The following is a 14,215-nucleotide window of genomic DNA, read 5'->3' as shown; positions in this document are numbered from 1 at the left end:
CTTTATTTCTGCAGTATGTTGGTTAAGAAAAGATACTTCTTCTTCTTCCTTGGCACTTCAACCTCAAGAGTTCTCGGTCTGCTATATCTGGCTTTCTGTGACTTGATTTTATCCGTAGCAAAGTAGCCAGCTCTACGTACGGAAAGGCGGTCTGGATGGGATTTGAACCCCAGTCCTGCCGTGTGAAGATCACATTAGAATACATAAATTAATGACCATGACCAACAATAGTGGCATCCACTGCATGAAATATTTGTCGAACGAATTATTCCTTTGACTCATCCCAAAAGAGGTACGGTTGGCAGTTTGATTAAATTTAATCTAAAATGCTACCATCCGAATTTCCGTTTGGATTAAAATAAAATCTTTTTTTTTTGCAAAGCATTGCCTGCATAAAAAGATGGAAAAGGTGAGAAAGGAAAAATAATGATGATTGACCAGCCCTGGGCCAAGAAAATTGGCCTGAAAGTCCAGCAATTGTTTATTGCTAGGGTGTCCGGATATTAGTTTGACCCACTGTATTTCGAAAAGCAAATTTTAAATTTCTTACTGATAAGGAGTCCAATAAACCAAGAAACCTTGAAAGTCCGAGAACGATTTTGGAAAACCCTCATTTTATTTAAATTAATAAATTTTCTTTCTTTCAAATTCACATACACACTCTCACACCATAATCCGTATGTAATTAACATATTTCAATCGGGTCTGACACAGTAATTGCAATCCACCTACGGGTGTTGCAATAAATTCAATAACTCCGCTAACTCCGGTACTGAAATGTATTGTTGTAAATATGTGTGTGTGTTTTTTTTCCTTCTTCTTTAGGCAATCATCAGCATGTTCCGAATTTGAAACCCGCCACCACCGCTCTATACCGTAATGACACAAAATGCAACATTGCTTAAAATATGACCAGCAAACCGCAACCAGACAAATTGGGAAGGAACATGAAAGCGCTGCCATCGGCTATGTGGAACAGGTGAGTGTTTGGTTGTTTGGCAGACGCCTTGTTTTACGGTTTGCTTCCGTTGCAAGTTCTTGAGGGGAACAGAAGCGTAAAGTGAATCAAATTTTACATTAACAATAAACTTAAACTAAATTGACTTTTGTTTTAATAGTTATAGTAAATCGAACAGAACGATTATGAAATATGTTTAAACTTATTCATGTGTAACATGCACCGAAGTTTAAAATGTAAATTAAATTTTACAAAAATACTTCTAAAATTATTTGCTAACAGTTATCGTACAACTATTGCACAAAAAAACACCAAACAATTCAAAGCTAGCTTGAAACGGAAAAACTGCTCGAACACAGAAAAAGCGTGTAGTGCGGATTGCATACTTTAAGGCGTATATACGCTCTCGCTTTGAAGTAAAACTGGCTGCGTACGTTATTTGCTAAATGAATTCTCTCTCTCTCTCTTTTTCACTCTCTCTCTCTCTCTCGCTCATGTAGAGCAATCCCGGAAAATGACTACATCCAGCTCGGTACCCTGCGTTACGGCGTTCGCCTATCCAATACGGGGCTGCTCGATGGCGGGAAACCGGACCACGTGACCGATTTGACCGAGGCAAACTCCCGCGCGTCTGTTACTTCTTCCTACGAGCTCACAAACGGTGACAACAGCGTGCACAGTGTCGGCGGTACGAGCAGCATTAGTAGCAATGGCGATAAGCAGAACTGTTGCTGCATCGGCTCGGGTGGCGTGGAGATGCCCTGGACCAACAGCTTCGCCCGTACCAAACTGCCAGTTCCTAGTAGCTTAGGTGAGATACATAGTCAGTTGTAAATCACCACACAATTTGTTTTAACCTCAACAACCTCAGGTAGCCATTTTTCCGGATCAAACAAACACATATTTTAAGGGGTTAGAGTTGTTTTTATTCCAGTTTCCCGATCAGGACGCCAATCAGCAACGTGATGCTCCTGTTGATGGTGCGCGCTAAATGCTCGCCTTTGCCGGGTTCGAACGGAAAATCCATATCACAGTGGATGGAGCGAGAACTAAAATTAAATTTTACGATCCATGCGTCCCGCGCGTCCGTTTATTTCTTCCCGACTATTTCCATTGCTCTTTTGGGGTTTTGATTTTTATATTTATTTTTCCATACGCTTTCCCGCGACCGAGTGAGGCGATGTTTATCTTCTTCGACGATACGGGGAAAAAAAGGGAACACAGTAATGATTGTCTTAGCAGAGCAAAAGCGGCAAGGCTGGGAAATACTACACCACACCGATCGATCGTTGACTAGCGGCAGGGTCGTACGTACTGTGGAGAACACGTTGGTGTAGTAGGTGTTCCTCACGCATGTTGATGTTTCCAGTGGGTGGGTTAACTTTATTTTTAATTTGAAGAGTGAACGAGCGAGCGTTGTGATGCTCCTGGTGGGCTATTAAATTCACCGGTTTTTTTTTACCTCGAGCTTCCTCTAGGAAATCCGGACAAAGGTTACGCTTTTAAAGGATGCTGCTGCTGAGCTGTAGATGGTAGAGAGTACATAAATTATTGGACTGGTGAAAAGTCTATAAGTTCCCTTTCATACCACGCTCTTTGATGCCTAGCAACGAGTTCTGTTAGATTGTGTCTAAATCTGCAGCAAATGGTGCGTTAAAGTGGGCCGCTAGTTGGCGACCCATTTGCGTGTGACATTGTTTCAACAATCAGGTGAATCGCGCCCGGAACAGCTGCACCATGTAAAACTGACTCAATGTCTGGTGCAGCGGTGCACCTACCGAGAATCCGCATTCGGTGGCATTGAAGAGTAAATATAGCGCAAGTGAAGTGAAGCGCAACCCGGATCCCCGTAATGATGCACGACCTTTTGCTCCAGCGGAAGATTTTGGAAGCCGGAGATCATGCAAGCAACACTGTTCTGCTCTCTGTTCTCCGAGCGTTTCGTCATCACTTGGACTTTTGCATGCCAAGAATGGGAAAACACATTCTTTCGGCGAAGACTAGTGCAGTCGGTCAATCTTGTTAAATCGTGGTAGTAGTCGCCGTGGATGGAAAGTTGTTAAGTAGGAGCATTCCGCATATGTGCACCGTACCCAGTCCATGCTCCAATATTGAAGGGGAAGGGTGGAAAATGACCGAAAGAAAAAAAAAGTAAGATTTTCTCTACAATTTCATCGTTTTCTCTCTCTTTCTCTGTCTCTCTCTCTCCCGTTTTGGCTGTTACTCCAGCTAAGAATAGAAAATCATCTCCCTTCGCATCAACATCGGTTGGCTCGACCGGAGCGGACGGCCATCATCATCATCATCAGCAGCAGCAGCAGCTGCCGAGGTATCCAATGTTGGCGCCTGGTCGTACCAACAACAACGGGACCAATTTCAGTCAGTCAACGCAATCGCACGACCACGGAAGTGACGGTTACACTTGTAGAACAGATCCGGGGATCGATTCGAGCTACAGGAACGGCGTCACGCACAACAACAACAGTAAAGGTGACAGTGATCACAACGGCAGCAACTTTGGCACCATCAACAACGGCAACGGTACGAGCGATCATCAGCAACTGTTCGAGGATACGGTACGACAACTTCAGCAACAGCAAGCCGATTCTTCGCCCCGATGCTCAACCGTGGTGTGCTGCTACAGCAACAGTTTCGGTTCCGGGAGCACCAATAAGAAGCGACACAACGGTCGGGAAAAGCATCAGCTTCAGGAATCACCTCTAAAGCAGGAATCGAAGCAGGTTCGAAGCTATCGCAAGCAGCAGCCACCATCGCATGACCGATCGATCGGATATTCCACCAACGCAACGCTAGATGTGCGCCATCATGAGGTAGGAAGCCCGGACTATCCGGTCCGAAGCAATGGAGCACCGCCCAGCGCTGCCAGTGCCCGGACGTATGTAAGGAACGAGTTTGATGATGCAAATGATGCCGATGTTGATGATGATCTTTCGGCACTGGTTATTGTTGGTGCAAACGGTGGACACGACACGGTCGACGGTGACGGCGTAATATCAAGTGGCAGCACCGGTGGTGACTATCGGAATGGGGGTGATGATTTAAATTTAAATTCGAAAAACGCACTACGACAGCAGCAGCAGCAGCAGCAGCATCTTGTACCGCAGCACGGTTGGCCGGTGCAGCAGGGGCAAGGCGGAAGAAAAGATGTGAACATAAATAATTTCGAGAAAAAGAACATATCATCTGACGGTGGTGTTGGTGTTGGTAGTGGACCGAACTCCACCAGACCTATTAGCTCACGGTCCGGTGATGGTGGTGTTGGTGGTGGTAGAAATAATATTAGGAAAAAACATTCCTCCTCCATTGGGAGCGGATTAGGTAGTGATCTTGGTGTGGACGAGCTATCCTCGACGCCTCCTGTATCTCCTCGGCCGTCATCAACCTCTCCGCAGCAGGCGGGTTGCGTCCTGACGCATTCGACGTCAGAGAGTCCGGTTGGTGGATCTTCTGCCAGCTCAGTGCAGGCACATCCACCTCCAATTGCAACTCCGTTTGGCCAGCGGCGTCGAATATTGCAACCTCCGTCATCACTGCCGGTGGTGAAATCGTACAGCTTCCATCGAGTCCCGTCGGACGCTATCGGCTACTGCTCGCCAACGATCGCATCCAGATCACCGATCGCTGGTGACTGTAGTCAGCAGCTGTTCGACAGCTCTCCGCTACACACTGCCACCGGTAGAAACCGTTCGTTCCGTAGCGCAAATCACGCTCGACGCTTACAGTACGGATATTTGGATGATTCGTTCCGGGTGGAGAAACCGAACGGCTTTCTGAAGGATGAAATAGGTGGTGAAGCGTTATACTTTCGTCCTAACGTAACGCGCAAATCATCCCTACCGGTGTTGGGCAGCGGTGGCAGTGCAGCTGGCAGCATCCGCAACCACAAGTGCAGTGACGCGATCAACGAGATCCGGTTGCAATCGCTGAACAAGTACTGCAACAAGCTGCTGAGCGCGGCCACAGGCACGTCATCCCGGGCGGGCAACGACGCCAACCTGCCGACGGTCATTGCCGGTGGCACCCACGGTCGAGCGCGTCCGATCGATGAACTGGAGGATCTTAGTTTCATTGACTCGTCCGATCTGTCGTCGGCCGGGGACGACATCCACCACAACGCCACGCCGCTCGCCGCCGACCACGCCGACGATTGGCCGGATAAGTGCGGGCACGAGTGTAGGCCGCAACGCAAACAGTATCGGCCGTCCGTCATCGCCACCGGTTCGGCGCACCACGGCACCACGCCAGCTGTTGCGAGCGAGGGTGATGGCACGCTGCCAGCTGCGGTGGACGGTGGTAGCAAAGCGCTAGCCGCATCAACGGTGGCCGCGCGTGTTGGTGCATCTCCCGCGAATCGTAACAATTACATCGACTCGTCCTCGGACGAGCTGAACAGTGTGTGTAGTGGTGTTGAGCAGCTAACGCTCGCCTGTGACAGTGCCGAATCGCACCGACGCAATAGTGAGGAACAGTGGCGATCGGCGCGCCCGTCCACAGTCAAGTGCCGTACGCAGTGCAACCGTAACGACAGTAACGCTAGCGACGACTATCAAGCGGCACGCCACGGTGCTGAGTTGCGGTTCGGTAGTGCTTTACAATCGGTAGCAGCTATCAGCACGCTACTGTCCGCCTTGGACAGCGCGGGTGAGCTTGGTGCGGGCAGTTCGGTACACGGCGAAGGTATTGGAGGATCGCAAGAAGTGACAGTCGGTGGTGGTGGTAGTAGACGCAGCGATACCAACAACAATTACCACCGGAATAATAGTAACGGTGATAGTGAACAGCATCAGCAGCAGCATCATCAACAGCAACACCAGCAGCAGCAACACCAGCAACAGCAGCAGCAGCAGCAGAAATATACTACTGTGTCGTCTAATAATAGCGCTGAGAAAAGTGTCAGTGTCGGTGGTGTTGGTGGCGAACCCGGACGACCACCAGGTGGTATCGGCGAGCAGACGCCGTTGGGCCGCGCGGCGACGGATGATAGCTACCCATCGGCATCGTCGCCTTATGCTACAGCCAAAACGCTCGGCTACTCGGGTTCCGCCTGCTCATCGCCGGACAGCCCGTCTGCCCATCACGCAGGGCTAAACTGCTTTGGAAGGAGCAACACTCAGTTCCATGCTGCGAGCAGCGGTACCAACGACAGATCGGTGAGTTGTTTTTGCGATCGTTCGCGAATTTCAAGTGTTCACAGTGGTTGGATTGATTATGGCCAGAGTAGCCATATGATCGAGTGCTCTGATGGCCGAGTAGTGATCGTTTGAAAACTGTTTACAAGCGGAATGACACAGTGCGGTGTAGTGAGCCGTTGAAGGTGTTTGATGGTGATATGTTCGCTGTATTATGTAAGAACATATGATTTTGGGAACGTGTCGGAGTGTGTGTAGTATGAGCAACTCAATGTTCTTAAAACTCTACAGGAACTGCTGCATATAAGTGAATCCTGTGTCTAAACTAAGTGTAGCGAGTAGTAGGCGACGAAGTTTTCTGCCAGCCCATTACTTATCCCTTGCATTTCTCTTTGCAGATAATGGAAAAGCGCAACAACACACTGGATCGTTTGCAAAGATTAGTGAAAAAGACCACATCCAGCTCGTCGGACAAGCAAAACAGCAGTGCACCGGGAACCAGTGGCAATGCTGTTCCACCACCAGGCGCAACCAAAACGGAACGATTGCGTGAGCTGACGGAGCTACTGAAAGGCAACCGAGCTCCACCAGTGCCACCGCCTCGACGATCGAAACATGCGAACAGTGTCGAGCGTACCCTGGATCGTCGAAATACGGCCCTGTCAACGTCTAGTCTGAACGATACCAGCTTCCTGCATGGAGCGGAATCGAACCTACCCGAGCTGCTAAAGGCGAAAGAATCACGGTCTGTTGACATACCGTACCGGTTTGCCGATGGCAGTGGACAGCGAATGTCTACGCCCAGCTCACCGCTCGCCGAGCACAAGCCGATCAATATCCGGGCGAACGTAAGCACCTCCAATCTTGAAGCACTGCACGAGCTACCACCGCCAGCCAGCTCAACTGCTGCCGGGGAGGAATGCAAATCGGAAATGGCGTTGAAGGATGATGATGAACTGTTTGCTAAACTGTCGCGACCCGAGTCCCGCACAATAGTCGGGTCGTATACGCAGAAAACGATACCCTTTCGCAGTGCTTCCTTTTCGCAGGTGGACTACTCGTCCGGCAAGTATATACGGTCGGCGCTGGGAGCGCTAAAGAACAGTATCATGAAGAGCAAAGATCAACAGCAGACAAGCGTTGATAGTAATACGATACCGAGACAGTACTGCAAGGTGGTTGAAACTGCTCGAAGCTGTAGTCCTACGGAGCTGTGTGGAAATCAATTGGATCGTGAAGTTACCGGAGCACAACCCGACGATACGGATGTGGCGAAGCTGACGATAAAGAAAACGGAATTAAACATCAACTTGGCACCGTTGGATGATTACGGAATCGATGTGAAGGACCTTTCCTCGAACCGTAACTCCGACATTGAAACGATCGTAGAAGACCCAGTAGCGGAGCATAATGAGAATGTGGAAAATGAGGGTGGCAGCGTGTCGCAGCAGGCAAACATTAGTGTGATGCAGGCATCGGAAATGGTGCTGGAGTCACTGGTGGAGGAAGGCATTCCAATCACGCCCACCTCCCTCTCCAAGGATGACGAATGTTTGCAACAAGCGACGACATGTTTGATTCCGGTGCCCGTGTACGATTGTGTGGTGAGCGAGTGGAGTACGGCACGGCCATCCGAACAGTGGATAGACGCTTCGACGACAGAGTACGGCAAGTTTACCGATTGCTTAGGAAGCATAAAGGAAGTGAACGAGAACGCGCTCAGCGAGACACCCGGACAGGTGGATCTGTTTCCTGCCGAGCTATCGGAGGAAGGATATCACGCGGAAAAGATCACCGTAGAAACACCGCCCCGAATAATCGAACCGCAGGAAAGCGTTGAGCTGTCGGAGGATGGCGTTGGGTCGGATGGTGCAGGTGATCTGAACGAAGGCAGCAATGGGTCCGACGAGGGTATGATGATCTGTACGCCACCCGTTTCGATCATTTGTACCGAACCGGAAAGCAATGAGTTTACGACGATTGTAGATGGAAGTGCAGCGACGCACAAGGTGTCCGTAGTGTTGGGCGATGGTAACGATGTGGTGGAGGTTGTGGAGGTGCGTAAACGTCACAGCAATAACGAAGACATGGGAGATCCTCAGAACTGTCGCCTATCGAACGATGTGGATGAGAAGCGCCGGCTGGAGTCACGTAAATCGCGCCGGAAAGGCATCTACATCCAGTGGCCCGCGATCGATGGAAATAATGAGCTGGAATCGGACCACAACGATAATGGTGGTACCGCGGGTGAGGAAGGTACTGTTGCTTGGAACCCGCAGCATCTGGGACAGGTGGTGAACGAAAAGGATTCGAGCTTGGATCTGAGTGGCGATAGTTTTACCGATCTTAGCGGAAAGGACGTGGTGGAGTATGCGAAGGAGCGTGAGCATACGGTGAACTCTCCGGAGCGTTATCTGCTCGATCCGACCACTCCGGACTCGGATCCGGGCAAACCGATCTGGCCGAAGGGTAATCGGCGGCAGAGTCTTACCTACCAGAGCTCGGATGAGAAGGATGACGCTGTGCCTGCTCCAGCGCTACCTGTTCGGACGTTGAAAACTTTGTTGCTACGATCGGACTCGGTTTCGGATAATGAGAGTGATCGAGCTTCTTCCCGTGATCGCACCAGTGCTTCGCCCGCACCTGGTGGAGGTGATTCCGATTTCCGGCGATACTCGAAGCGTCCTCTGCGAGGACCCTATGGACAGATGCTAGAGGCAGAGATGAAGAAACCAACGAGTAAGGTTCAGTACAGTGAAATATTGGAGGAGCTAACGCGCAATGAAGGGTAAGTATCGGGATAGAATTTAACCTGAATTTGAGCCCGTTCTAATGATTACTCTCCCCCCACTATGAACAGCAATCACAGTCCTAGTCCAGGTATGTCAAGAAACCGCGGCGCTGGTAGCCAATCGATGGACGAAACTAACGATCGACATGCAGCGAAGGCTGGTTCGAAACCTCGGAAATCAAGCGCCAACCTACCAGTACCGACCCACGTCCGCACTGCGTCGAGTCCTTCGAAGCTGTCCGATTCGTCCAGTTCACATTCCGCCAGTCCATCGAAGCGTTACCTTTGCAACATTGAACAGCGCAGCACAGACTCGGACAAGTCGGAAAAGTCCACTGGCGGTGGCGGTGGTGGTGGTAAGCTGGAGAACAAAAAGTTTTCGCTCGACAGCCACCTTACGGACAAGTCGCTGAAGCGCGGTGGGTCGGATGTTCACGAAAAGTCCAACAAGCAGCGTAGTGGATCGAGTGCCAGTGATAAGCAGCAGCAGAAGCGTAGCCTGGATGAGGTTCGATTGTCGCAGAATAGTCGTACACCGTCGGAGCGAAGCTTCACACTGTTGAACACGCCCGATACACCGAAGGGTTTGGCCGCTTCTCCGGAGCTGTTGGCGGAGTTGCTGAAAGGTTCGAGTGAAAAACTAGTCACGGAGCAGTTGACGGGCAGCGGAGGCAATAGTGGAGGGAATGCTAGCAATGCGTTGCCGTCAGCTGTGCTGAATTGTTTGGTAAGTAGAGGATTTTATTACTTATGTATTACTCATTTAAGCGCTGGTGTCGCTTGATCGTTATGTAAACCAAGATCAGCGGCAAGACATATAGTTCAATTTTTAAGATACTTTGAAAGATCTTTATTAGGTTCTTCTCAGTCAGACTGTAATTGCATAAGTCCTCAAGCAAACGGAGTACCAAAGGACATTGCCACTCGGTAGTGAGCTAAATATTTCATTCAGTATATTCGCACACGGTCTGCAAAACAAATACTACCTCGTCTCGTACAAGAACCTTACTCATCATCATTATCGCTACCATTACCGCTTCCCATCATTTCACACTATACCAACGGTCGTTATACCGATGGAGACGCTTGGTCGTTTGTACAAAAAAAAGTGTTTGCGAATGTGTTGCTTTGCTTACTACACTTGCGTAGCGAATGCGTAGGCATCGTGTGCGGTACGAGTCCATTTTTACTAAGTCACAAAGAGCGTTTAAGCGTTTCATGCGCAAGTTCGTTAATATTGTGTTGTGTTCAATAACTCTTATTGCCCGCTGGTGAACGCACCACCATTACCAGTGCATTGGGAACCACCTGAAGTGTTTTGGTGAGAGTGATTTGGAACACACACACACCACCATCTCGAACAGTGTTTTGCGTTTTTGCGCGTGTGTGTTTGTGTGTGTACAGGTCTTCCTCGAGACACATGCGCACTGGCAATGTTTTCATGTTCAATGGAGAAGGAACGCCTGGCTCCAATCAACAAGTACTGACTAGGGTCGGTTTCGTCAAGCGGGTTTTTTTCTTTCTTTGACAAATGCATGTATCTGTCTGGACTTTCAAGTACGGCGGTACTTGCTCGGGGACCGAGAGTTGGCATTAGCTGGCTGTGGAGTAAACTAGAGAGCTAAAGCATCACCCATCCATCGGCGTGTGGAAGGAAGGTGTCTGTGGACGACGATTTTCCCGAGATCGAAGTGCGTAGGATGCCGCAGCTGGTAAAGCACCAGCAAAGCATTAGAAAAGGCGAGACCAACGAGAGAAAAGAAAAGGAAAATTTCATTGATGGTTTCGTACGTCGTTACACCGGAGGTATTTTTAACGTACCACCGGCCTCCCTTAGGCCCCGTGTGCCGAGGGTGCCATATTGTGTACGTTGTTGAGGTGAGGTGTTTTGTTGTAACATATTTTTATCTCCACAAAGAATGTTGATTAGCTAACGGGTGGGTTTTCTTCTACTTGCACAATGGAGGTTTGTAGGGTGAGGAACAGTTTCGTCGGGAAGATTTCGAATTTTCCTAGCTTTCCTCACATTTTTGATAATAGTCTTTCGGCATCGTCTAGTACGGTTGGCCCTTCGCCGAAACCTCCGCGGGTCGATTAGCGAGTATATTAAGCCCAAACACACACGCCAATGGTTCGATTGGTGTTGGTAGTACGCTCTGTGTACGATTAGAATGAACATCAACTGTCAGTTTGGGCAAACAAACTGAGTTTGTAGGCCTCCATCGCCCGTTTTGAGGTGGAAAACTCCCAACCGTATTATCCTCCAAGAGCACTACTGTGAGAGGGGAGCACAGGCAACCCAACAGAGTGGATGCAATGCTCTTTCAAACAATGAAAGACCTGTCCATCTGTACGTGTGCGTGCGGAAAAGTAGCGGACATAGCAGTTGATGGATGAAGTTGACTAATGGACAAGAGAATGCCACCTTCGGGTGGTGAATGGAGAGTGAGACGTCAGCTGGTGAGCGTAGGAATGCTGTGTGACTCTTATTGTATTTTCAGTTGAATACTAACACAGTGGAAAATGGTATGAAAAATTTCATTTAAAAAAACGTCTCCCGAGGTCGTTCGGGATGAAGTGAGCGTGTGTGAGTGAGCGATGGAGCAAGCAGCTTGAATAGCAATAGGAGAGTCAATAACGTTCGAGCTTACGATGGAGCGTTCAGTAAGATAGAAAGAGAGCTCCCTTATTCTAGCATTATAAATGGTCGAAAGGGAGCAGAGAAAAAAAAAACCCATCATCGTGCGCGTGTGTGTGTGATGATGGAAGCTGCTGGGAAGCGGGGTAGAGAGATAAAGGAAAAGCGCAGCGCATTACCAGCAGCCCGGAGTCGGAGTCGGTTTGGTGAGTGTACGGCAAGCCGTACAACGCAGTTTTCACGAGTTGCTCCTCGATCGTGGAACGTGTGTGTGTTTACGTTGCGCTTGCTGTAACCAGGCGGAAGTAGTGTGGTGCCAAAGGAACAACCGGAACACAAAAGAAAAAATGGCGTGAAACAATTCCGCTTTACAAACGCCTGGACGGAAATTATTCTGAATGCCTCCGCACGCGCCAGAAACGGAATTTCACAGGCGAGTTCTGTTTGCGTTAATGTTTCTGTGGCTGTTGCTGTTCGGTTGGATCTATGATTTCTGCTTTCCCGATGCACGCATCGACACGTTCCGACTGCGACGCACGGTAACAACCAGCAGTGGGTGGATGGATGGGTAGCCAAGGCCACCGTCAGCATTCCGTCCCGCGATGGAACCGCTGCTCACAAAACCTGCGGATCGTTAAGCTGTTGCGGAATGCGGATTATTGTTCGAAAGACTTCCATCTTCATTTCCGTTTCCTGGTGTTGGGTGCTCTAATCTAACCACCATCGCCATAGTTACTGTAGTGATTAGGGTGATAAGTGACCGAGTTTTGCCCCGCATCGGTCAAGAATCGGTACCCGGGCACATTTCCCCAGGTGAAGTGACAGTCACATCCGACGCCATATTTTTGCTAATGGAAAGCTACCATGGACTTTGAACAGCTCATCTCCATGCCAAACTATTCGCTACCGAGTGCTCAGTGAAGTAGTGCGATGTGATGTGATTCCCGTGTGTGCTGGAGGGTGGGAGTTTCTCAAAAAAGGAAACTGGAACCTGGAACTCTCCATCCTTCTATTCCCACCAGAGCAGCGAGCAGTCGCACGGGGATCGTTCAAGGTTCCTAATGATGGTTGCAGGGGTTGAGTGTGCACGGGCATACGTTTGTGCCGTAGCATTTTAGCTGAAGCTGACCCGAGATAGAATACACCTGTGTGCCAAATGGAAGAAAAACAACAAGTGAAAAGAAAAACGACACGGGGGACGTTCGTCTAGCCGTGTGGGTGTGCGTGTGTGTGTATGTGAGCGAGTGTGTTTGTGTGAGTGGCCTGCGCGGTGTCAACGCTTCCAGCATCCCGAGTAGCGACGACGACGACGACGTTTGCAAAACGTGTTCACTGAACGCCATAATGTTGGTGGTTTTTGTTTATGCAAGGCGACGTGTTTGTTGTGAAGCTTCGACAAAGGCCCTCAAGGCTTTTTAGCGCAAAAGAAAAACACAGAGAAAAACTTCCTTTAAAATGCGTCCTCGTGTGCGTATGTGTGAGCGTGCGACTGTGAAAAGTTGTGTGACGGATGTATTGCAATGAATTCTTAAGAGGGAGAAAATATACCGATCCTCCTCCTGAAGGAACAGTGTGTGGCCATAGTTGATGCTAAGTCTGTTGCTGCTGCTTCATCCTTTTCTGCTACTTGGAAACTTGGTACTTGCTTTCTTGACCTACCGCGCGGAATAAACCATCACCTGCAATGATGCCACTCAACTTCTGCTCCGATTCGGAAGATGATCCGGAGCGGACACCGAAATCCGTGTCGGAAAACACCATGTGGCACAACGTTATCAGTTGTTATAATGTAAGTGAAGCGGTCGAAAGGAAGGATAGTGCTTTGTGGAGAAGCTGAGTTGTGAGTTGCCATTCGAGTTTTGAAGCTAGTCCAGATCCGCTTGCGATGCCTTGCACGGTGGCAAGCGACAGGTGAAGGTCATCACAAAGGGTTTGACATAATTTGCGCTATTTATACAGCAAAACAGCAAACCACCAGTCAAGTTGAAAGTCGTCACCCTTGGAATGGAATGGTTGATATTGTGTAGTTCGTCAAAACTGCAGTACCACCGCATGGTACTGCATCAACAAGTGTTTGTTGGGGTTGTTGCTGGTGAGCATGTTATGACGTTGCAATCGGTCTGTGCATAGTGCCGAGCAAACACATTGTAAACATTATTGTTTTATTGATCCGTTTTGGTTTGAGTTTTTGAAGAGGTTCAATAAGGATTTTAACAAGTTCGTCGTTTTTCCACATGTAGAACCTGTTGCACTGTATCAATTCTTATGGAGATTAAGAGGAATCTGTTCAAATATTTCTTGGTTTCTGGAAGCTTTTCAAAACACTGATACTTCAGCTATGACTTTCTTAATTACTTACTAACTTGTGAGGACCCTACAATTCCTTAGTTCGCCGTCGTCTGCCTATTGATTATCTTTGCCGTTCTTATTATCTTGGATGCATCAACGCCATCACTCCAGCTTAGTGTGGGCCTACCACGCCTCCACTGTCCGTGTGGACGGCCTGAAAGGACTTTACGGGCTGGGTCGTTCGGTGTCATTTACATGCCATGACCAGTCTACCGGAGTATGGCGAGTCTAATTAGTAGCACGATGGTGAGATCAGACAGTCTGTAGAACTGGTCAGTGTAACCGCTCCTCGATCACCTTTCTACATATGCGGGACCTTACATCCTTTT

At 49.0% G+C, this 14,215-nt stretch overlaps 1 protein-coding gene across 1 annotated transcript in view; it reads left to right on the top strand.

The window, feature by feature from the left end:
* Positions 1-14,215, top strand: part of LOC118504868 — a 78,713-nt gene that overhangs the window by 54,382 nt on the left and 10,116 nt on the right. Inside the window, exons 3-7 of the mRNA XM_036039912.1 lie at positions 826-979; positions 1,459-1,769; positions 3,188-6,129; positions 6,507-8,896; positions 8,969-9,626. Coding sequence (XP_035895805.1) covers positions 909-979; positions 1,459-1,769; positions 3,188-6,129; positions 6,507-8,896; positions 8,969-9,626 — 6,372 coding nt within the window. The 5' untranslated portion in view covers positions 826-908. The remainder of the gene's footprint in view (positions 1-825; positions 980-1,458; positions 1,770-3,187; positions 6,130-6,506; positions 8,897-8,968; positions 9,627-14,215) is intronic.

The sequence above is a fragment of the Anopheles stephensi genome, chromosome 2, assembly GCF_013141755.1.
Source record: "Anopheles stephensi strain Indian chromosome 2, UCI_ANSTEP_V1.0, whole genome shotgun sequence".
NCBI lineage: Eukaryota > Metazoa > Arthropoda > Insecta > Diptera > Culicidae > Anopheles > Anopheles stephensi.
Note: the sequence above shows the minus strand (reverse complement) of the source record. Positions and strands in the feature narration are given on the sequence as shown.